Below are 25,257 nucleotides of genomic sequence, written 5' to 3'. Positions count from 1 at the left end.
GTACGTCGCCCCGAGTCCCTGTGGGGAGAGGGGGCGACTAATAAGTTCAATAAAATAAATAAATAAATAATAAATACTTTGGGAATGAAATAAATTCATGAGGTAGAAAGAAAGAAGCCAAAAGGGAATAAAATTATGAATGTAGAACCTTGTCAGCTATCTCTTCTCTTATTGATGAAACTAAGTACCATCAGAGAACTAAAGGCTTAAGAGCAGCAGACACAGAGATTCCTTGGATGGAATTGAATTTAAAAGGCTGATTTAAACCAATTAGCCACTTTTGGGGGCTTCCTGCTTCTAGTAACTATATTTTCTTCAGATAGCAGAGGTTGATAAAAAGAAGGCCCAATTGAATTATATTCTGCTTGTCTTTCAAGACTTTTCAGACCAGACCTGATAAGCATAGATACTAGAAAGACATGAAATTAACAATCAAATTAGTCTTGTCGGTGGTATTCCTTCCAGGCCTGGAATTGATTATTTTACATGAAATAGAGCTGGTTCCAAGTTGGAAAATTGATTTTAGTTGATAGATAAAACATTCTTGAGATTGCATGGAATGAATCCTTACTCTTTCTCTTTTAATTTTAATATTTCAGTTTGTATACAAAGATGATCTCAATTGGCTCAAAGGCATTGGCTGTTTTGTTTGGGACACTCCTGAAATTCTTCATGCTAAACATGCCTATGACCTTCGCAATCTCGTAAGTATGGTCTGCAATTTCTGTTTGCTTCAAACTTCTACCATCCCAACAGAGGTGGGTTGCAGGTGGTACGCCCTGGTACGGGTGTACCGGAGCCTGCCCGGAGTACCCGGTACTGTTCCGGTACAGTGCCCCAGAGGGCCCATCCGCCCGCCTGCACTCCTTACCTGTCTATAAACTCTTTGGTGCTTCCGCGAATGTGCACGGCATGTACAGTGCCTGCGTGACGTTCCGCCGAGCAGCTGGAGCATCGCGGAAGCTCATGGAGGCATAACTGGACGGTAAGACATATGCTTGTGTTCATGTGGAGGACGCCGGGCCCCGTTGCAACCGTACCGGTTGCAACAGGATCTGGAACCCACCATTGGTGAGTTGCTACCAGTTTGCACCGGTTCAGGCAAGCCAGTAGTGGAAATTGGGACCGGGTCACCGGACCGGTAGGGATGGCAGGCTGGCCCAGCCCCCAAACCAATTCCCCAGTCACAGATGCTATTGCTGGCATGTTTTTTAGTTATTTTATAATTTTCTGTGCGTGCAAAGAACAATTTACAGGTAACTGCACATGCCAAGCAACATGCGCGCTAAGCGAACTGGCAGTAACGCCAGCAGCAACCCACCCCTGCAACCCAAATATTTTCAAATGCAAAAAATCTCTTTCTAACTAACTGGAAGGAGCCCAGCAGATGAGGCATCAGCCATCTTATCCAAGTTGGTTTTAATCTTGCCAAAGCTATTGTTGCTTGCAATTTTCCTCTGCATCCTTTCTTCATGGAAAAGAGGCTCCAAACCAGATACAACTTGATGTGTTTTAAGAGTGCCACTTTCACAAAAACTATTAAATGGATATTTTTTATTTAAAAAAAAATAAAATGACAAAAAACTGTTATCTATGTATTCTTCCCCTCTCACAGCTCAAATACAGGGCGGAGGCAGAGAAAACGAAGAGCAAATATTCCGTAGTCACACACACACCTCTCTATGTTCAAAATGTGCTCAGTGGCAAGAATCTGAGTGAAGTGAGTATCTGCATTTCTGTTCCTATCAGCTTCTTCTCCTTTCCTTTAATGATCATGGCTTGGATTTTTGCTAACATGTTTTGTATAGCTTACTACTACTATGTCCACCAGCCAATCAGCAGCAATTGAAGAAACAATTCAAACCTGCAGCTGGAAATAGTTCAGGAATGGGTCATCTTCCCATTTCAGTCTCAAAACGATAAATTGCTTTCAGAATGATCTAGTTTCATTTCTTTGCAATTTTATCAACCAAACAGAGCATGTTCACAAATCCTGCAGAAATTGAATGGGGATTGATTTCCCCCCAGTGCAAGTCATTGCATAGCTTCAGAAAAAAACGACAGCAACAGAAGATTTTTTTCCGCTTGTCCTTGCTTTTACATCTAAGTTAGATGCATAGGAACATTTTATTTTTCAGTTTAGACCTGATTGAACATCTATCTATATCATAAGATAAAAGGTCCTTGTTTTTTACTCTATGTTTTAGGTTGGTTACTACATTTATTGCTGTTATATATGAAGTTCTGGTGTGGTTTTATTTGTTACCATGAATGTTTTAATTTGTTCTGCTATGTTCTATGTAAGCTACCGAAAGCCTTTTAGATTGCCGCAAGGTAGAAATTTTATAAATAAATCAATGGGACTGGTTTTTTTTTCTTTATTATTCAGCAAGTGCTTGAATAGTCCATACCTGATAACTTTCTAGGCAAAGTAATATTGTGTCATCAATGTTTATGGAATCACTGCAACTGCATGCAGTGATTCCAGTTATAATTTTTAACAAAAATATAGCAAAGTAAATATATTTCCTCTCCATCAGCTTATTGTCACACTACTTCGTAATTCATTATATTTCTGCACCATCTAGAACTGTAGATCAGATGCGGGAAATAAGGAAGGAAGGAAGGGAGGGAGGGATTTTTTTTTTAGATCCCCTCTCCAGCATTTGGATTTTCCTTTGAAACTACTTTTGCTCTCTCTAGATCTGACTGATATCTAACCAGTGCATTTAAAAATAAAACAATGAGGAAGCTTTTGCTAATATTCAACATAGCTTATTTTGTTTTGTCAATTCTTAGGCTGTTTACCGCCATAATTATGTGCATCATATCAAAGGGAAATATACATCAACAAATAAGACAGTGGATCTGGAGCGGGCAAATCGGGCTTACAAGATACAGAGTGAAGTAAGTACTTGGATTTTGGCTCTTGGATTTTGATGATTTTAAAAAAGAGGGAAGGAAGGGGTTTGATGGAATTTGGAATCATGAACCTGCAGAAGAACAGCAGCAATGATAATATACAAATAACACAGTATCAAATATAAAATAATTATAGTGAGCCATACAATGATCCAGTTGTTTAGGATATTTGGGGGTCCTCTTATTCCTGCAAAAGTTTTCATATGGTATAAAAGTTTAAAGTGGGCTGATATATCTCTTCATTAGTGGTGTGATTTTGGCTACCTTTTTTGGAAGTGAGATTGCTAGTAGAAAGTGTACTCTCTCAACTCATGATGATAATTTGTGGAAATGTTCTGTTTTCTTGGCAATAAAATAGAAGGGGTTTGCTACTTCCTTATTTCGGAATACTGTTCCTATTCTAAGTTACAGACACAGGATTTTCAGGGGTGGGGGTAGGATGTCTGTCTATTTAATAGTTACCAGATCTGTCCCTAATCCTTAGGTTTCTGAAGATCAACCAAGGCCAGCAGGGTGCAGAATTCAGCACATTCAGCTTTTTCTGACCATAATCCTAAATTTAGCAGACTGTGGAATCATAGAGTTGAAAGAGGGGCAATTAAGCCATCTAATCCAACCCTTTCTTAGTGGAAAATCTAAATTGAACTGTATCCCTATCAGATTGGCTTGCTTCTGCTTGAACCTATCCTATCAAGATGAGATCACCACTTCCCTTATTTAAATGTTATTACCATTGAGTACTGCAGCTAAAATGGCTAGGATTGCATTTCTTGATGTATATTTTCAATTTGCCAAACTCAGTGTCAGGGTTCCAAATAGCATCCAAAAGTAAATCAGAGTCCAAGGCAAATTATTGCTCAAAGTTCCAATTTATTAAGAGAGCCATGTTGATACATCTGGGAAAACCTGAATCTGAAAGCTTCCCAGTTTTCCCCACCTAGTTAAAAGTTCAAGATCTTGCCCCCGCACCCACAAGTCAATCTCATGGTCCAATCTTCCATTGCCATGCTGGTAGTTCCACCCATCCAGCTCCAGTCAGGTGCAGAGGTGCAAAGACAAAGGATGACCTTGGCTTTCTAGAAAGAATTTTGTTATGGCTACATAGCATGCCACTCCTTACAATCCCCCCTCCCATTTTCCCACAATAGAAAATGCATAGTAGAATAATAGAAAGTGTGGCAGGCCAAAGATCCAAAAGAAAAGATGGCTACAGGCCTGACACTGGGGGGAAAAATGAATATGGGCTGAGCCTGGTATGACTTCTGCTTGTACAGTGCTAGAGCATATCCAAAGTTGATTCTACAAGTTTGAAGTTTCCCAACAATTGCCTTAAAGGGTTTTGCATATTATTATATGTTTTAATTGTTATTGATTTATTCATTTGTTTTTGGCAGCCTCTCTACCGGAATGCTGGCTTGCATGCCCTTCCCACTGGATACAAACTCCCACCAGATACCCCTGGTTTCAAGCATGCTAAACATGCCTACTATATTGGCAGTGATGTAAGTAACTGTTTAATTAATGTTTAGTTCCAGACAGAGAGAGACAAAATGAGAGAAATACTGTTGGAATAATATTAAACAAGATACATTACAGTTAGAAGTGGGTTCCTACCAGTTCAGCTCTGTTCAGTCGAACCAATAGTGGTTTGGCGGTCTGGGTCGCTGGGTGGCAGAGACCCAGGCCTGCCACACCCCCAAACCAGTTCTCAACGGGGCCGCCATCTTGATTTTCGGCTTTGCACATGGGCATAACAATTGTAATTGCATAAATTTAATATACATTTTTCTTTTTTAAACATTTTTAAAGTAATGCTGGGAGCAACCCATCCCTGATTACAGTAGCACCCAAAATAATTCCATAATACAACATTTGTGCTTATTCATGCTTAAGAGTATAGAAATAGTTTTTAGGCATGAGATAGCATGCACGTACATATCTAGTCGTTTGTTAGCTACAGAAAACCTATGTTATATTGGAAAAAATCCTCTCATTTATGCAAGAGATTTTCTGCTCATGTAAGGACCTCTGTATAGCAAAGCTACTGTATCACTATAAGATTTGTATGACTTTATATTTAGGATAAGATGAAAAACTTTATCTTACCGCAAAAGAAAAGAAAAATCACAATTGTTTCAAAAACCTGTCATATAATTTTCATTCTGCTTTAAATGTACATGTATTTCTAAAATGTAATTCCAAGCATCTTTCTTTTATTGACTTCTTCTTCAATTGAGTCAGATAATTTTAAAAGAAATAAAAAGGAAAATAATAAAATCAGAAGTTTCATTAAAATATTCAAATAGATTCAGGGAGGTAGACAAACATGGCATAACTGCAATTTGGGGTCTTTTAACCATATGTTTACATAAAATATTGGTTTCATTATATATAATACATGATTCATTTGGGTTTTTTTGGTTCTATTTATTAAACAGTTTCTATTTACTAAAGACACCTGAATCTGAAGTCTATGTATGAATTTGTTTTTCAGATAAAATATAAAGAAATTTTTGAACACATCAAGGGCACTGGTTACAATTTTGGGCCCAAAGCTGTTCCATTTGTACATACAAGGAAAGTCAATAAAATCCTTAATGAGGTAAGTAATGAAGGCATTTTATAAAACCAACGTTGCTATGATACAGTACCTGGTTTTATAAAACTATTTGTGATCACTGTTCGAATCTTACGTAGGAATCTTACGTTAAAAACTGGTGCGCTTTTGTACAATGTTTATGAACTCATTTTAGATAAAGCAGATACATGTGTCTGCTAGAAATATTAATGGTTTCAAATGGTGTATTCTAATCAATAAATTTGAAAAGCTCAGAGTTATAAGCTTTTGCAACAAAGAACTGTATGTGTGCAAAAAACCTGCATGGCTACAAAATAGTAAGGAGGTTAATGCTCTACTTCTTTTCTCCATCAGCTTTAATGCATTGACTGAGGTAGTAAATGTTTTAGGTTTATCTAAATGGTTGGGAATGTGTTATAGGTTTTGTGGGGAGGACGGGCACCACGGAGAGTGTGTCCATTCACAATCTGGCTGTATGGAGAGCATGTCCAGTCACAAGCTTTTGGTCCTATAGAAAGGTAACCTGAGGAAAATAACAGTCAAGTAAACTCTTTGCTCACCTACATACTTAGCAGAAATTGGATCTGAGCAATAAAATAGGAGGGTAATTTAAAAAAACAAAATAAAGAAAATAACAAATTATACCTGGCATGGCCAAAGTACTCCAAGTAAGGAAGTACAAACCAGGAATGATAAACTGCTTTTTTTCCCAAAAATTTTTTATTGGTTTTTATACATTTATGGGGAAAGGTAAGGGGGATATATAAAATTTTTTGGCAGCTCCCACACTAGTGATAGAAATCCATCCAAAACTCACAATTTTTACAATCTTAAAAACAAAATATAAAAGATAAGCAGAAAACAAGGTCTTGTTTTATATTGTCAACCATGTGTTCATTCATTTTCCTTTGTCACTTTCTAGAATATCACCAATTACTGTTATTTCAAATACTTTTGTGACCTGAGCCTTTCGATATTGCTCCTTCCTCCCTGTCCCCAGAGGAAGCCTCAGCCCCCCCTTCTTATCTTGTACCTTGCTGTCCTTTCCACTACCTTCGCTGTGTTCGCCCTCTAGGAGGGAAAGATGCTTTTTAATGAAGGCTTCCGCCTCCTGCACTGTATTAATTCTAATCCTGTTTCCCTCCCAGAAGATCAATGGAATGATAAACTGCTTTTGTTGCTCACTGTAAAGCAACTCTTTTGAGCATGGAGCTTCATGTGTATTCTATTACTTTTAATACAGATAGTCCTTGACTTACGACCACAATTGAGACCAAAATTTCTATGCGGAATGTTTGTTAAATGAATGTTACTCGGTTTTACAACCTTTCTTGCCACAGTTGTTGAATTAGTAACATGGTTGTTAAGTGAATCGTGCTGCCCCATTGATTTTGCTTATAAGAAGATCGCAAAAGGTGATTACATGACCCTGGGACACTGCAACCATTATAAATACACCAAGCATCTGAATTTTGATCACATGATCATGGAGATGTTGCAACAGTTGTAAGTGTGAAAAACAGTCATAAGTTACTTTTTTCAGTGCCATTGTAAATTTGAACAGTCACTAAATGAACTACTGTAAGTTGAGGACTGCCTGTATTAATTTAAGTGGTATAGCTAACTTGTGTGTTTATTATTTAGCATCCATGGGTTGGTTCTATCTATCCAAATGATCGGAATAAGTGTTTTTTAAGGAAATACTGTGCAAAATAGATTGAGATTTAATTTTAATTTTTTATTTAATCCTTTTTCTTTTCTTACAGAGAATGTATCGGGAGGTGTATCACAAAAATAAAGATAAGATTCATACTACACCTGATACTCCACACAATCGCCAAGTGAAAATAAACCAAGAAGCTTTCAGCGATGTAGGCATATTTTATTTATATTAAATGCACAATTTGTGTTGTGTTTGATTTTGCTGGGAGCGGAGAAACTTATTCTTCTTCTCTCTTTATTTTAGCTTATCTACAAGACTGATTTCTTCAAGATGCAAGGACACTTGATTTCCTTACCATTTACTCCACAAACTGTACACAACCGTTATGTTGGAGAAATTACAAGTGATGTAAGCAAGACTTGTTTTAAAATTTTAGAATAAATTGTTGTGAATACATATAGATGGGTTGCAACAAATATTAGGGCCTATGATAATATATATTTTTTGTATTTATGGTATCTCTTCCTAAAAGGAATTATCAAAATGCATTACAGCCAGTAAAGGGAACATATATCTGCTTCCGGGTGCAATTCAACATACTAATTGTCACTTTTAAGCCCTACATGGCATAGAACCAGTTTATCTAAAGAACCATCTACCTGACCCAGCAGAGCAGGGAGGCAGGAAATATTATGGGTTCCCTCTCCTAAGGAGGTGCAGCTGGTGGAACCCAAAAGAAGGGCCTTCTCTGTGGTGGCTCCCTCCCTCCCTTGGAACATCATCCCTGCAGAGATTAGATTGGTCCCCACTTTGACACTCTTTTGCAAGCTCCTGAAGATCTGATTTTGTCAATGGGCCTAGGGAATCCAGAGTGGAATGGAGTCCATCAAATGGCTTGTTTGTTGTCTCAAAGAGGTCTGGGCAGTATTGTTTTTATTGTTTATATATTGGGCCTTTTTATTTGTGTAAGTCATTGGGAGTGAGTGGGCATCCAGAACAAAAATACAAAGAAAGAAAGAAAGAAAGAGAGAGAGAGAGAGAGAGAGAGAGAGAGAAAGAGAGAGAGAGAGAGAGAGAGAGAAAGAAAGAAAGAAAGAAAGAAAGAAAGAAAGAAAGAAAGAAAGAAAGAAAGAAAGAAAGAAAGAAAGAAAGAAAAGGGTTAGTTCATTGTATCAATTGCAGCTGCTTTGGATACTCCTATGGAAACCTGTGGATTTCAAGATTTTGGACTACAATACACATCAGTCTTGGCTATGCTGGCTGGAGTTGTTCAGAATGGAATCAAACAACATGTGCAAAATTAGTTTTCCCATTCCTGCATTAGACAAATGTTCCAATAGAATGGCTTTGCGATTTCCCAGCATTCCAGACCAGTTCAGATGATTGATTTATGTGAAATATGTATTCTGATATGGAAAAACTATATATTCAATCAACGTCTTTATTTGACAGATTAAATACAAAAGTGATCTGCAATGGCTCAAAGGTCTGGGCTGCTTCCTGTATGATACTCCGGATATGGTCCGTGCACGGCATTTACGCAAACTGTGGGTATGTCCTTTCCCCCCCACAACCATGAATACTAGATTATTTTTTGATCCTTAGTTAAAAGATAAGACTCAATATAAGGCAAGATTTAATATTTTTAAAGTGGCATATAAGATCAGTATAAGATCAATTAATTAATTAATCAAGCATATATGCCACTTCAATCTCCATAATAAATGGCTTACAAATAAACCCATAATATAAATATATTTTAAACATAAGACAACGTGAAACTGTACTGACATTCCATTGAAGCTCGGGAATCTTCCTATCTTAGCTTCCTTTTAATCTTCACTTTCTTACTTAATTTTGTGGGGCTAATGTTTGAAATCTATTTTCCTTCCCAGTCTCATTATGTGTACACTGATGCTGCAAAGAAAGTTCGAGACAAATACTCTGTGGTTCTGGACACCCCTGTTTATAGAAAAGACCAGGAGCTAAAGACTCATCTTAGTGAGGTGAGTTCAATGTATGTATTTATGTATCCATCAAATTTATTTGCTGCCTATCTCACCAGACATAACTGTAGGCAGTTATTGGGAGGCTTCAATCCAGGAAGCCCTCTCTGGCACATGCTCAACAGCTGTCTAACAACTTTGAGGTCAACACATAGTGGAAAGCCAAATGGGCTGCTGAACGCCCAAGACACAGGCAATTACATAGACGACCCCACATAAAAGGTGCCAGGTTTTGACCTTCCTTGCCAGCCGTGGTCAACTCTGAACAGGATCCGTACCCAACATGGTGTCTGCCAGGACTTATTGTTTAAGTGGGGTCTTGTCTCTACCCCTCAGTGTGACTGTTGTGCTCCTTGGCAAAATATTTACCACACTGTTTCTGAATGTCCATCAAAAGCTTACACCGGTCCAATGTCTGATTTTTTTCAACATAGAGCACCCTGTCCTTGAATGGCTGGGTGGACTGAACATTAACGTTCTACCCTGTTTCCCTGAAAATAAGACCTCCCTGGATAATAAGCCCAATCAGACTTTTGAGCGTATGCACTAAAATAACCTCCCCAAAATAAGCCCTCCCCCAAAATAAGCCCTCCCCAGCAATATTGCAACACAGCAGCAGCCATGTGGTGACCATGCTCACCGCCTCCTGCACCTCAAAAATAATAAGACCTCCCCAAAAATAAGGCCAAGTGCTTATTTTGGGGATCAAAAGAAAATAAGACCCTGTCTTATTTTGGGGGAAACACGGTATAAGTCCATGCATTTGCCATACACTAAATAATTTAAAAAAAACTGTAGGCAATTTGTTAATTTTCCCACAATGAAAAGCCCTTTAAATTCAAAAGGAAAGCTCACTCCTAACAGAATAGTTGCTTTCTAAGGAACTGACAGAAGAAGAAGATTGGACATTCACTGTGGCAGACAACTGCCAATGAAAAATACAGTCAAGAGACATGATTCTATTGATACCAATACAAATGTGAAATAGAATTGATAGTAGGACTACTTGCTAACTTTGTAAAGTACAGAAAATTCTGCACCTTTTTGGAGTAGATACGTGTCATGGGTGTCAAACTCGATCGTATCATGTGATGTCACGTGATGTATTGTGACTTTTTTTGCCATTGCTGAGCTGGAGTGGGTGTGGCCTGCACATGACGCATCCGGCCTGCAGGCCGTCAGTTTTATACCCCTGATACATTATATGTAATCAGGGGGATCTGTGTGCAATTTGGCTTTCAACATAACAAACCGCATACATTGTAGTTTAGGTTGAGAAGAAGTGCCAACAAAGTTGAATACTTTTCATGACAGGGAAAAAATAGAAGACTAGGGAAATAAGAACAAGACCAGAAACAAACCCATCAGATCAGAGGCGGGTTCCTACTGGTTTGGCCCGGTTTGGCTGAACTGGTAGTGGTATGGTGGCCTGGGTTGCTGGAACCAGCAGTGACCCAGGCCTGCCACACCCCCAAACCAATTCGCCGGTCACCGCCGCCATCTTGTTTTTTAGTTCTGCGCATGCGCAAAACAATTTGAATTGAACTTCACCTGCACGCACACACGAGCAAACCAGCAGTAAAGCCACACAGAACCCACCCCTGCATCAGATTAAGTATTGGTTCTAGGAGGAATCTATGACTTTGACAACTGTAGGGGGGGGCTAAAAACCACGAGTTTACTGGAGGGAAAATAACCAAGAGTCTACTAGAAGAGCAAACTCATGCTCAATGACAAACAAATAGCATGGACAATCAGGCCATCATTTCCTTGGGCCTCCCCTCCTTTTCCATAATAGGCTTTGATAGTTGTTATTGGGAAATTATGATCTTATAAATGAATCAATTTAGTTTTGTCCAAATTAAAGCCAATGATTGGTTATAACAGACACATGCTTGCAAAAGTCAAGGAATCTTAGGTCATTTGCTTTGAAGTTAATTCTTATAAGCCAAGTTCAAGGATGAAGGAAAACAGCTACTGTTCCATACTGTTTGCAAGTGAGTGCTGCACAATATCTTTGGGCTAAAGGATCTTCTTTCTATTGTAGTCAATGGCACAAGTGAGGTTAGTGCAAGACATTTCCAATAATATCTTGCCTCCAAATGAAGGTGGAAATTATTTTGATAACTTTAGGCAGAAATATTGAGCAACACTTCATTCCAGGAAAAAAAGGGTTTTCAATGATAAGTTAAATGTTCTACTTTTACTCCAAATCAACCACTTTAAGGAGTTACTTTGTTTTTCTTTAAAGATGGGCATGATTATATGTTTGGGGTTGTTCTCACAGTATCGTATTCATATAATCCTTTCCAGATTGTATACAGAGCTGCAGGTAAAGAGCAAAAGACTAAGTACACATCAATCCTTGATACACCAGATTTCAACAGAGCCAAAAGGGGACAAAAACTCCAGAGCCAGGTATGTACATGTGCAGCTGCTGGTATGAAAGAATTGTGTAACATTTTCTAATTACATTTAATTATGTAGTGTTGAGAAACATTGTGCCATCTCTCTTCATATTTTTGATTGTTTATTAAAATATTAAAGGAATAAATAACTGCATAAAAGAAAAGAAAAAGAAAAATTCATAGAAGAAAAAAAAACATATGGCAAATAAGCAAGATATTTACAATTATCAATTTTGAAATGAATTGTTTCCTTAATTAATTAAAGGTACAGAATTGTTCATTATGGCAACTTAAGAAATACATAGTAGTCTTAATTGAACTCTATGCATAATATTGATAACATCACTATTTGTAATTATTTTTTTAAAAAAGAAGCTAAAAAAGAAAAAGAAAAAAATTAAAAGCGTGAAAACAGCATTACGCAATGGTGAACTCTCTTCATATTAATAGTATAGATTTAAGAGTTTTTCCTCTGCCAACTTAAATCATGTCAATAAAAGAAAGTAGCATAGTCTCATAAACCTCCAATGTAATTTAATGGAAACTCTGTCAAGCACACATATAACTGAGGTGTTTTTCCAAGTAATAAGACATTTCCACCCTCCCTCCCTCCCCCCCTTAGCCAGGAACCTGCAGGCAATTCTCCTTTTGTAAATCTGTGCTGTTGGAATTTCTGCCAAGTAACTCTGACCTACTCAGCTCATCGGAAAGGATATATTAAGAGCTCTTCTCTTGCCATTGTTATGTGCTTTGTAATTGTGCAAATTACAGTAACAAATGGTTTCCTGTGCATGTAATTATTGAGTCAGCTTAGTGGAATCTTCAGATCTTTTCCACCTCCAAGAATTCGCTTTGTCTTAATTCCAATTCAGTTCTGATCTGTCTTCTATTGTTACATTCTTTCCTTTGCAAAAGCTTATGCCCAATATTTCCTCCTCCTCCTCCTTTTCCTCCTCCTTTTCCTTTTCCTCCTCCTCCCTCCTCCTCCTCCTCCTCCTCCTCCTCCTCCTCCTCCTCCTCCTCCTCCTCCTCCTCCTCCTCCTCCTCCTCCTTATCATTTCATCATCTTCCTCCTCCTCCTCTTCCTCCTCCTCCATCTTATATACTTTTCTCACATTCTGAACTACCAGGCTATATATGGCTATTGTTCTAATTGCACCATAGCTGTACTGTTTTAATAATATAGCTATTAATTCATCACTGATTTAAGGCCACAAACATCCAACTAGAAGGCATTTGTCTTTTACCTCATTCAATTACTTGAAAAAAATTGAAAAAAAAACCCTTAAAGTTAACTTTTATTACTACTATACTTTGACTGTACTGGAAGAATGGACATGGATCATTTTTTTGAAGCATTTGGCTAGTATTTCTTGTTGGAAGCTTGTCATAGAAAACTCTACCAGGCAATAATCCAATTTTATTAATTGATTTAGTTCATTGCAGTTTCCTCTGTATATGTATGTGTGTACATATATACTTGCATTTTTTCTTCAGGATGTTTGCGGTTTCTATTCATATTTTATTGTGGGGTTTTTTTGTACACTGCCTGGAGGAATTATAGCGTTTGAGGGCCTTATATGTTTAATTAATTATTATGAGTGTATATACAGTATGTAATACAGCACAAATATTTATTGTGAGAAATATCCCAGCCATTAATTTGAAGGGTTTTTGTTTGGTTGTAAAGCACATTTCTTCCTACAAAAAGCAGTAGCTCTGATCTTCAGAGATCCCTGATTTAAAAAATGCCTGTATGTAAGCATGAACTGACCCTTAAGAGCAGAAAGACCAAGGATACAAGTATGCAAAATTCAATGGAAGAAGAAGTCTAGGTTTTGAGATGTACATGAAACCTCTCTGATCTGTAACAACTTTATATTCTTCTACAGTACTTGTATGTTGAACTCGCCACCAAGGAAAGACCACATCACCATGCTGGAGACCAGACACCTGCCTTAAAACTTGCTAAGCATGTGAAGGACTTTGCCAGTGAGGTAAAAGTTGCAACCATTTGGGTTGTCTTGGAGAGACGGATAAATATCTGGTTCTCCTAAAAAGCAACTCTTCAGGCCATGCTCACTGCGATACTCAAGGTCCCACTTTTATACTTTAGCCTCTATAGAACACAAGTCTCGATATTAATCATACTTTTCCTCCCCTCTCACTTCTGTTTCTTTAGAAAAAATACAGAGCACTCTATGACAAACTAAAGGATAAATACGTAACAGTCCCAGATACACCAATCCTCATCAGAGCTAAGAAGGCTTATCTGAATGCCAGTGATGTAAGTGTGTGACAAAAAAGAGAGAAATGTTTAGATAATACATGCTTTCATGCTATAAATATTTAATTGGAGATAATCAATTTTTAATACGTGGCTTTTCATGATGAAATATTAAATTAATACAAAAATTATTCAGCAGATGAAATAATAATTACCATATTTTTCAAACTATAAGATGCACCGGAGTATAAGACGCACCAAGGTTTTGAAAAGGTAAATTTTTTAAAAAAGTTTTGCCTTCCCTAGCTCCCAGGAGCACTCTGCAGACCTCCCAAATCCTGTGCACGCCCTGTTTTTTTTTGCAAAAAAAGGGGGTGTGCAGAGAGTTCGGAAGGCCTGCAGAATGCTCCTGGGGGCTAGGGAAGGCAAAAACACCCTCATTTTTGTGAAAATTGGGCCCGTTTTCACTCGTTTCTGCCCTTCCCAGCCCCCAGGGGCACTTTGCAGGTCACTCAAATCCTCTGTGCATCCATTTTTGCGAAAAACAGAATGTGGGGGGGGGGGTTGTTCAGGAGGCCAAAACTTCTGTATTCTGTGTATAAGATGCACCCAGCTTTTCACCCTCTTTTTTGGGGTGGGGGGGAAGTTGTGTCTTATGCTCTGAAAAATATGGTATCTGAATAGGGATGAAAGTGAATTGTTGCAGAAAACCAGGATTATTTAGAATGTACATTTGGCTTACAATTGGATATCTATCTATACATCCATCTATCTATCTATCTATCTATCTATCTATCTATCTATCTATCTATCATCTATCTATCTATCTATCTATCTAATCCATCCATCCATCCATCTATCTAATCCATCCATCCATCCATCCATCCATCCATCCATCCATCCATCCATCCATCTATCTATCTATCTATCTATCTATCTATCTATCTATCTATCTATCTATCCTTTCATCTAAAAAAAAAGAATGAAGCAAACAAAAGTATTGTGTAAACTGGAAGGGAAGGAAGATTTGCATTTGCAGACAAAACTACATTAAATATATGGAAAATTAAGTTGTCAGAATATAATTGGATAATATTGTGTTCAGGTTGGGATTTGTGCCTATTTTTGTCGCTGCAAAAGCTAAACAAGTGAAGATAATGTCTGATTCGTCCCACATTAGAAGACATAATTCAAGACTATCTCATTAATGACATAGAAATGCATTTCAAACAAATGTCTTCTGTTTGTTTTTTAAACCAGCTGCGCTACAAAGAAACATTTGAGCGAGCAAAGGGTAAATACCACACTGTAAAGGATGCCTTAGATATTGTCTATCACCGCAAAGTCACTGATGATATCAGCAAGGTAAGTATATGGCTTCTTAAACATGCAATTCTGCCCGACTATAAAACATTCTCAATCTCCATTTAACTCAAAAACATCAATTTTACAGGGCCTTGTCTTTAAAAGGGTCCAATTGTCCCTCATCCCACCCACCCAACCACCCAGCCACAAGCAAATGTAATTGTCATTAGGGATTATTACATCAAATTGGGGTTTGGGGAGCTTCCATTAGATTTAGAATACTGCATCAGAGCCTAGATAAGAACTTAAAAAGCAGTAACATCACCTTGCCAACAAAGGTCCATATTGCCAAAGCCGTGGTTTTCCCAGTAGTAATGTATGGCTTGGAGAGTTTGACCATACGGAAGGCTGAGCGCCAAAGAATTGATGCTCTGAAATTGTGGTGCTGGAGAAGACTCTTGAGAGTCCCTTGAAATCAATGATATGAAATCAGTCAATCCTAAAGAAAATCAATCCTGCCTGTCCTTTGGAAGGGCAGAGATTGAAACTGAAGCTCAAATACTTTGGCCACCAAATGAGAAGAGGGGTCTCCTTGGAAAAGCCTCTGATGTTGGGTAAGATTGAAGGCAAAAGGTGAATGAGGATGAGTTAGTGCCATTAGTGCAATGAACATGAATTTGGGCAAACTCTGGGAAACAATGGAGGACAGGGGAGCCTGGCATGCTATGGTCCATGGGGTCACGAAGAGTCAAGTACAACTTAGTGACTGAGTAACAACAACTGTATTGGAAGTTACTTAGCACTGCTTATTTTAATTGTCTTAATTTTGTGATGGCATTACAGACATCCTCACCAGTCTGGTTGGGATATGGATTTGGTATTCCACAATGCTTCATTTGTCCACCCCACTTCTAGTTTAGTTTTGCTGGAAGAAATAAATTTCAAGCAGCAGAAGTGACTTGTGCCACCTCCTGGTAGTTCCATCCAGCGCATATTTTTCTTAATCTGGGTTGCCTGCATAAAGCAGCTCAGTTTTGTGGATATGTTCTCCTAATACTCTGCTGCAATTTGAAATCAATTTATTAGGGAGCAGGTCCCATTTCATTTAGTGGGGCTTTCTTGTGAAAAAACATATATACATTCTGATAGCGCATTGTGCTTTTTGTTAATTTAATATTATTTATTCATTGTTTGCAAATTCTTTTTTTTTAAAGGTGAAATATAAAGAAAAGTACATGAGTGAATTAGGATTTTGGAGATCTATTCCAGACCGGCCAGAACATTATCACCATCGTGCAGTCACCGATGCAGTTAGTACTGTGAGTATTAATTTATTTTGACCACTGGCATCTTGCACATAAATAAGCCTTGCAGAGCAATAGGCATGAGAAAATCTAGGGTGGTTAATTTATGATGCAATTCAAAAGTGGATGGTTTTTTATTTTTGCTCATACGCTGGAGAGCTTAGCAGTCATAATGCCACTTGCAAAGGGAACTCAAGATTACCAATGGACTTTTGACTGCATTTTGTTTATCGTCGCAGAATTTAAAATCTGTCAAAACTTCTAAGGTCCATGATAAAGTGTAGCTAAAAGCAAAGGAATAAAAAAAAATTAATTAATAGTTTATATGATAGGTGGAATTGAATGGGGAAGAACAGACACGCTCTGCTCTGCCAGAACTGAGCAGATGTAAATATTTAAAGGACTTTTCTTGGGAGGTTATCTTAGCGTTCCAGCTCTCGCTCAAAGAGTTGTCCAGAGGAATTGGGCATAGATTCACTTTACGTGCCAAATGAAAAAAATATACTACTTCTACCTAAAATCTGCTAAACAGAGTTAAACAATTTAACTATCGGGTTAAATTAGAGTTTATAGTGTCTTCTTGTGACTTTTGAAATTACTTCATATAGTTAAGTTTTCTCTTACTACTTTGTTTTTGCAGGTTAAATATAAGGAAGATTTAACTTGGCTCAAAGGTATTGGATGCTACGCATGGGATACTCCTGATCTTGTCCTCGCAGGAAAGAATAAAGCTCTCTATAGTCCAGTACGTGCATTATTTTTTCCTGTTTAAAGTTGCGATAGATTGTTTCATAAAGAAGATCTGATTTAGTTTGATAGCGGCAGGATTCTGCATACACAAGGGGAAAGACCTTTGATACATTATTTAGAAATCAATTTAATAATTTTCTTCCTTGTAAACTGGCCCAGGTTTGCCTAATGGATTTTTTTTTAGCAACATAAAATTTTACCAGTTTCTAAAATACTGGGTCAGGTAATCCATGAGTTACAACCACAATTGGGATCAGGATTTCTGTTGCTAAGCAAGATAGTTGCTAAGTGGCTTGCACTCGATTCTACAGCCCTTTTTGCCATGGTTGTTGGATAAATCATTGGAGTTGTTCAGTGATTCTAGTCTCCCCCATTTACTTTGTTAGTGTGAAGCCAGCCGAGAAAGCGCAAATGGCTATCACATGTGCTTGTGATGCTGCAACTGTTGTAAATACAAGCTGGTTGTCAAGAACCGAAATTATGATCATGAGACCATGGAAATGCTGCAACAGTCATAGGTGCAAGGACTGGTTGCAAGTCATTTTTTTTTCAGTGCCATTGTAACTTTGAATGGTCGCTTAATGAATGGTTGTAAGTCAAGGACTACTTGAAATAAATGGGTTGCGTTTTACATAGTATGATAGTTAAAATGTTGGACTGTGACTTGGAAGACCTATGTTCAAATCCATCCTCAATCACAGAGGCTCATTTGGTGACTTTGGGGTAGACACAATCTGCCCAACGTATCTCACAAGATTTTTGTTGTGGGAGAAAATTGGAGGAAAGACAGCCAAGTCAATGCCTTGACTCTCTGGAGGGCGGATGGGATATCAATCTAATAAAGAAGTAATAATTTTCTACGAGCCACCCAAATCATGGTGAAATCAGGGAATCTATAAATCTGGTAAATAAGTAAATAAAAATATATCACAGTTCTGTTTTGGGATGCAGCAGACTAACAAGTCTCCCAGGCTGAAAACATTCAAGAAATTATTTATTGATGTCTCATTTTCATTAGTAATTGTGAAAAGACTGCAGTGTTTCACACATTTATATTTGATCAGTGTTTGATACTGGCATTTGATTCTTTTAATTGTATCCTTATAACTGTTGTCTATTTGTTTTCAATAGTATAAGTACAAGGAAACATTTGAAAAGACAAAATCTAATTTCAAGCATGTTGCTGACACACCAATTAACAGACATTTCAAACATGCTACTCGGTTGATGGATGCGGTAAGTATTAAAAGACTCTTGTAATATAGGAATTGCCCACAACAATTTCGCTAAATCTTCCTCAGCACATTAAATTATTTTGTACTTTCAATATGCTTAACTAGGTCAGGAAAATTAGTTGGCTGAGAAACTTAAAAAACAAACAAATCTGAATGAATTAACTAATTCATAAGTTAACTAAGAGTGGTTGTGGCACAGTGTTTAGAATGCAGTATTGCCAGCAATTCAATCCTGATCGGATCAAGGTTGATTCAGTCTTCCATCCTTCTGGGGCGAGTAAAATAAGGACCCAGATTGTTGGGGACAATATGATGACTCTGTAAACTACTAAGAAAGGGTTGTAAAGCACTATGAAGTGGTATATAAGTCTAAGTGCTATTTCTATTGTAATCCTGAGAAGGTTAAATATAGCTCAAAACTAACCTACTCATGCCCAAAATAAATTCCAATCTCCAGTTAGACTTTCATCTCATAGAGATATAGAGGTTCAGAGAATTAATACATTTTACCTATCCAGTTCTTCAAGGTAGTTGGAGAAAAGGATAGCTAAACAAGCAAGTATCTTCATTTCAGACCTTGCTCCCAATATCTAGCAGCACAGAATGCACATCTTAAGCACTGGTTGGCAGCAATGCCCAAACCATACCAACAATTAATTGCCTGGACAAAGGAAAGATACTACAAAGCCTTCTTAAAGGTACTTTAAGAAGGTGATTTGTGTGTGGGGGGGGGAGGGAGTCCACTTAAGGTAGGATAAGTGTATACTGCTACAATCACCCATAAAAAGATTTGACTGGATTAGAAGTTGACTAACGATTTTGTGAAAGGGACTAGTGTTCTAAAAACATGTAGGGATAAATAAGCAATATCTAGAGAGCTTAGATGAAATAATACCTTCAAGATTCCTTGACTGGCGTCACATGCAAAGAAATAAGGTTAAGAAGGTGCATGAAAAACAGACAATGAATTTTCTTTAAAGAAATCCTGGACATATGAGATTTGGTATGAAAAGAGCGAGAGATTTCTTTGTGATAGTGCCCTATTTTGTTTTATAAAAGTAAATCCAATCATAGAAAACTAACTAGTTTATATTAAGATGCAATTTAAAGAGAATTGGATGTGTGGAAGGAAGGGAGTTAAGAAATTTGGGGACAGTAATAGGATCTCCCTAAGAAGTCAACTTTGAAGATGTGAATATCCAACCACAAGCTAGATATTCTCATGTCTGATATAAAATAATGTTTGAATCAATCAGGAAAATTTTACGCATATAAGGAATAGAAAATGATTTTATAAACTCCAATAATAATAATAATAATAATAATAATAATAATAATAATAATAATAATAATAATAATAATAATAATAATTGTTTAACACAGAGAAAATGAGAAAGCACCCTGTTTCCAAGATACATCTATGTTTTAGGGTCACTTTATTTGTTGAATACATAATTTTTCTTTGGCTTGATATATAAATCAAGTTAATTTTCCTACATTTGCAGCTATGAAGTAAGTATATTTCAAGTCAATCTGATACAGGCCAGCAAAATTAATTGGTGCTGTAGTATGCCAAATTATGCTGTCAGTTGAATATGTTCTATATTTTGCTATGTGTCCTTAATGGTTTAAGTCCAGATTATTAGTTTGGACCTATATAACAAGCATTTATATATTTTGAAATGCATATATATACTAACTGCATTAGTCATAATGCAGTTGAATTTAGTATTTTGATTAACTTGAATTAGAAGATATGCTGCCGACTCTGAAGTTTTAATTCTGTATCTTTAACATTGACATCCTATTCTTACTGAACCTGGAAATAATCCATTATTCAGGCTGCTTTCTGATTAGAGCAGCATAGCACTGTTCTGTTTAAATTTATAAGATTATGTTGTGTTTTAAATATATGTATAACTATTTTTGGGAAGGAGGGGAATAGGGGCCTTCTCTATTTTCTGAAAGGGTAAATGGATTTAATGAGTAACTAAAAAAACTTTTGCATAGTTGACACATCGCTGTTAACATTTATGCCTCTCCATGTATTACTTCATGATGCTGCTTTGAGCAGAAATTGTACAAATCAGAGTACGAGAAGAAGAAGGATAAGTATTCCTTGGTGGTGGATGACCCTAAAACCTTGCTGGCCAAATGGGGAGGAGAGTTAAGCAGTCAGGTACTGTTGGCCAAAGTTGGTCAAGACATCCAAAATGTGGCTGCTGTCATTTGTGGATGTCCATTTTTACATGTCTGAAGTGTCGCTAGTCCGCTATTTAACAGGTGTGATTCGGGATATTCAAAATGTAATGTCTTTCATGTACCAAAAACTATCTGTACTTTGCCACCCAAAATTGCTCAGTAGCTTTTTGAGTGAGCCTGTCCATATTCTGTGTTCTCATAAACTATGCCCCAATGGATGAGGATGACTTCTCTACTACATTTCAACTGAAAAAGAAATAAGTCTCGTTTTACTCCTATGTTCTTCTTATTAAAAGGGCAGCCCTGGATGTGGGGGATAGCTCTTTTGGTTTCCGCTGTTCAGTTATTCAGTTATGACATTATTCATGATGCTGCCTACAGCAAATGTCATTCATTGGTGTGATTTTTGAGAACACAGGAGTAGTTCAAAGGCCTAAATCTCACTATCTGGGATCTAGAGCTCTTTTTGTTGTCTTCATGAGTCTTTTCTTTTTTGTGCTTCGTTGCTGTTTGCATGAACAGAATAAATATAAGTCTAGTGCCAAGTTGTTCCTACAACGGGGGTGCAATGAAATTCTGCGACCAGATATGCTGACAGCATTGTACAACACATATCAGTGGAGTCAGGTAATGTTTTGTAGTAGTAGTAGAAGTAGTAATAGCAGTAGTTGATGTAGTAATGGTAGCAGTAGTAGCAGTAGCAGCAGTTATAGTGGATTGATAGTGCTGATGTGACAGTAGTGAATGTTGAAGGATGTAATTAAAAATCTGCATATATAATAGCCTCTGCATATATAATAGCCTTTAATAGACATTAAACATCTGTACAATACAAACCACAGAATACGGTGAATTGACTGAAGAAGGCTTTGTCTAATAAACATAAAAACTTTGTTAAAAAAGTGGAGTTGATTTTGAATGTTGACATTATTTGCTACATATTAGAGCAAAGACAATGAATGGGAGAAAACTACTATGGGTCTCTCTTTCTGCACATAGGTCAAAACTACACCTGTCTGTGACACATATAGGTATGAGTAGGAAGAAATATCCAATATCTTTTAGGTCTCCTTTTCCATGCCTATCATCATGATAGACATCTGGCTAGCAACCATATCCCCCTGTTAGCTACATTATAGGCTATTTTAGATCATTTGTTCCCTGCAAACACAAATAGATGCAATTTATTTCGGTTTCCTGATTTTTACCTTCATCAGGACAACTTGCATTGTACCAGCTACAATATTTATTCTTCTTTTGGGGGAGAGAATAGTCCCAGAAATTATTGTTCTTTATTTGGAAAGCCTTCTCAGTTTTTGTTAAAATTTGGGAAGGGAACATCTGGCCAACATAGATTATCCATTGTGCACATGATAGTCATTGTTTACCTGTTCTAATACAAACATCCCCTTCATTCTCTAAACAAGTTCAAACTGGCATAGCTGCATCCAAGGGTTTGGACATTCATATTTAGGATTTCATAATTCAGTCCTTCAGCTTTCTATAATCCCAATTCTAAAATGAGATATCAGTCGTTTCTAATCTTTTCTATCATGTGCAGCTACCTGAAAATTAAATCTGTCTGCTCCCATTTAAACTCCAAACCTTGAATTCACAAACAAATCATGTTTGGAAGTAAAGCAGCATTGATATTTGTGAACAAAATATTCATTTTATCTAAATCTAGATTACGCTACAATAATCTTAATTGATTTACAGGAATCAAGGAATATTATGATGCCAAACTTTATTATTTACTTGCCCTAAAATTGATAGGTTGTTTTCTTTACATGTAAATATTTTTAGATTTGGAATGTTAACTAATCTCAGAATTAAATTCAGTGTCCCTGCATCTAGTCTACACACATGCCTTATTTATGGCATTGATGCGTCAGCAATCTCTTAGTATATGCTGTCATTGTTTTGTATATGCGCAATTCTTTGTGCATGAATTTGTGTCTTTGGGCATGCATTTGTTGTTGTTGTTTTCATTATAATGCATAAACAAAAATGGTTATGTTTTCACTCTTGTCTTTATACCACTTTAAGAGGTCCTGGTATTCTATGTATAACTAAATAGAAGGTTCCCTGAGATTTTCAGCTGCATAAAATAATTTATAAAGATCTATAATAATATCTATGTCTACTGCTCCAAATAAGTAATATATTTATAGATATTTTAAAAATATCTGTACAATTAATCGTTTCAGTATTTTCCCTTCTGCTATAATTACGAAGTATTGTTTGGATTTGCAATTAATCTGATGTTTCAAAATAAAAACAAAAATTAATTTAGGAAGTTCAATACCAGTATTTTTTTTAACTTAATATACAGTTGTAATATTGGTCAACAACTCCTAATTTTTGTGGGTTCAGTGATCCTGAATTCATTCATACTCTTATATACAGCCCAGAGTCTGAGTGGATTGCAACAGAAAGGAAACACTATAAAATGAATAAATCAATATTTAACAAATTCTTAAATTTACATTCTAAAAGATGCAACTTACCTACACTGGTTATTCATTGTAAGAGATCCTTCCAAGCGCAGCCCATGTTTTCATCTGCTTGGGTGAAAAGCTGCTAATTTACTCCTTTTATTTATCATGTTCACATCCTGTCCCAGGAAGGATATATGGGATTATCTCATATCCATTCCCATATCAAGGTGGTGGGAGGGTTAGAGATGATGATTCACAGTAGTCACTCCAAGTTACATGGCTGAGAGGTGACTTGAATGTGTGCTCTGCAGTTTTTTTGCATCTCGTTGGCTTCCTTTGAATTCAGCATAACCAAAAGACACCTAACTGACATTTCCGTTGTGTGGGCTTCGCTCCCCACATAGACAGTTTCAGTTGACCTCTATGCAGCTGTTGATAGTCAGCAGGCTAATTCTAGCTCCCTTTTGAAAAGGTGTATTGGCGGTGTTTTTGTTGCTGCCATTCCATATCGCTGTTATTTGTTTTTCCTTCCACAGTACAAGTACAGAAGGCTGTATGAAAAGCAGAAGGACAAATTTACAAGTGTTGTGGATACTCCAGAACATTTGAGGACTACCAAAGTCAACAAGCTAATCAGTGATGTAAGTGCTGAGATTTGAAAGAAGTGGTGTCAAGCAACTTTTTTTATTATTGTTATTTTGGGAGAGATAGGAAATGAATCAGTAGTGGCTCTCTGACTGAAAATTCTCAAATTAAATGGTAAGTTAAAGATAAATCAATGATGGGTTTTGGGTTTTTTTTGTGTGTGTTCTGGAGAAGATATGGGTCACATATCTTCAAGAAGCTTGGTGTTTCTTGAGTTCTTGGCTTCCCCTCAGTTCTGTTTCCATAATAAACTTCTCGGACTGAGAAATAGTGACTAGTCAGTAACCTTCCTAATTAAGAGATTTGAGATCAAATACACTTGTCAAACACACCAAATGATAAACTATATCATCAAGTATAAAATGTTCACTGACTGGTAGCAGACCCACTGCATTGGTTGATAGTTCAAATATAGGAGATCAAACAAGCCACTTTTAATATTGTTGTGATTGTAGATGCAACATTTGTATGTCTTATTTAGACAGGTCTAGATGAGGGTAGTGGACATATCACTTGTTTTTCTTGGACTGGACTGGATAGTTGCATTTTTCAAGCCAGTCATGATATCCAATAGGAGACAACTAGGGAATGAAGAGGGGTTGGACATTTTGGGGATGACTTTCTAATGGAAGTGTGTGTGTGTGTGTGTGTGTGTACACACGCACGCACACACGCGTCTTTTCATGTGACAACACTGAAGAAATGACACTTGGCTACAATGCAAAGTAATGAGTATACAGCTTGTATAACAGTGTAAATGTGCTGTCCCCTCAAAATAATGCAACATACAGCCATTGCCTAAACTGCTGGCAAGATATACTTAAATATTTACAAAATGTGAGGGGATGTACTCACTTCTGTGATATATGATATACTGTATGTATGTATGTATGTATGTATGTATGTATGTATGTATACACGCACGCGCGCACACACACACACACACACACACACACACACAGAGTAACTACGTGTGCTAACTTTATTTTTCTTTTATGTTAGATTCTTTATAAACTGGAATTCCAGAAAGCCAAACCAAAGGGCTATACCAGCATTCACGATACTCCCATGATTCTCCACGTACGGAAGGTCATGGACAGAATAAGTGAAGTAAGTAATTTTTTACAATTGTATCCTTCTAATGAAGTGTCCCTCATGTGTAAGGCTATTTATTGCTATGCTTTGGATTTAGGTTATGTTGTTGTAAATATAAATCAGCCTTAAATAGTTGTCTGCAATCCAGCCTAGCATAAATACATGAATAATGCTTTGGGGATAGCTTTGATTCTATCTTTCCTTATGTAGGTAAAACATTCATCTTCTGTTTTTCCAACAGCTGAAATACAAAGAACTCTATGAGCAGAACAAATCTCACTGCAATGTGGTACCAGATTCAGTTCACATTAAAGCTGCTAAGCAGGCTTACAAAGTGAATAGCAATGTAAGTTCATTCTTCCTTCCTTCCTTCCTTTCCCATCTAAATGTTGTCATTGGTGACTAAGGCTTCCAAAAGAAACTAGAAAAGCAGGGTTCCCAATTCCCACTCTCTTGAACATTTGAAGAACCCACTT

The 25,257-nt window shown here is 37.0% G+C and overlaps 1 protein-coding gene across 28 annotated transcripts in view; it reads left to right on the top strand.

Moving 5' to 3' along the window:
• The window catches only part of NEB (nebulin), a 222,684-nt gene that overhangs the window by 148,599 nt on the left and 48,828 nt on the right, over positions 1-25,257 (top strand). For all 28 annotated transcript variants that reach the window (XM_081969965.1, XM_081969961.1, XM_081969959.1 and 25 more), the window contains exons 133-152: positions 600-704; positions 1,616-1,720; positions 2,800-2,907; positions 4,317-4,424; positions 5,417-5,524; positions 7,267-7,371; positions 7,467-7,571; positions 8,616-8,714; positions 9,059-9,169; positions 11,483-11,587; positions 13,470-13,574; positions 13,760-13,864; positions 15,065-15,169; positions 16,324-16,428; positions 17,054-17,158; positions 18,295-18,399; positions 20,473-20,577; positions 23,578-23,682; positions 24,689-24,796; positions 25,023-25,127. In XM_081969965.1, the coding sequence (XP_081826091.1) occupies positions 600-704; positions 1,616-1,720; positions 2,800-2,907; positions 4,317-4,424; positions 5,417-5,524; positions 7,267-7,371; positions 7,467-7,571; positions 8,616-8,714; positions 9,059-9,169; positions 11,483-11,587; positions 13,470-13,574; positions 13,760-13,864; positions 15,065-15,169; positions 16,324-16,428; positions 17,054-17,158; positions 18,295-18,399; positions 20,473-20,577; positions 23,578-23,682; positions 24,689-24,796; positions 25,023-25,127 (2,112 nt within the window). The remainder of the gene's footprint in view (positions 1-599; positions 705-1,615; positions 1,721-2,799; positions 2,908-4,316; positions 4,425-5,416; positions 5,525-7,266; positions 7,372-7,466; positions 7,572-8,615; positions 8,715-9,058; positions 9,170-11,482; positions 11,588-13,469; positions 13,575-13,759; positions 13,865-15,064; positions 15,170-16,323; positions 16,429-17,053; positions 17,159-18,294; positions 18,400-20,472; positions 20,578-23,577; positions 23,683-24,688; positions 24,797-25,022; positions 25,128-25,257) is intronic.

This window comes from Natrix helvetica (assembly GCF_964273705.1).
Source record: "Natrix helvetica genome assembly, chromosome: 1".
In the NCBI taxonomy this organism is placed as follows: domain Eukaryota; kingdom Metazoa; phylum Chordata; class Lepidosauria; order Squamata; family Natricidae; genus Natrix; species Natrix helvetica.
The sequence above is the reverse complement of the archived record's forward strand: the minus strand, read 5'-3'. Positions and strand labels throughout refer to the sequence as shown.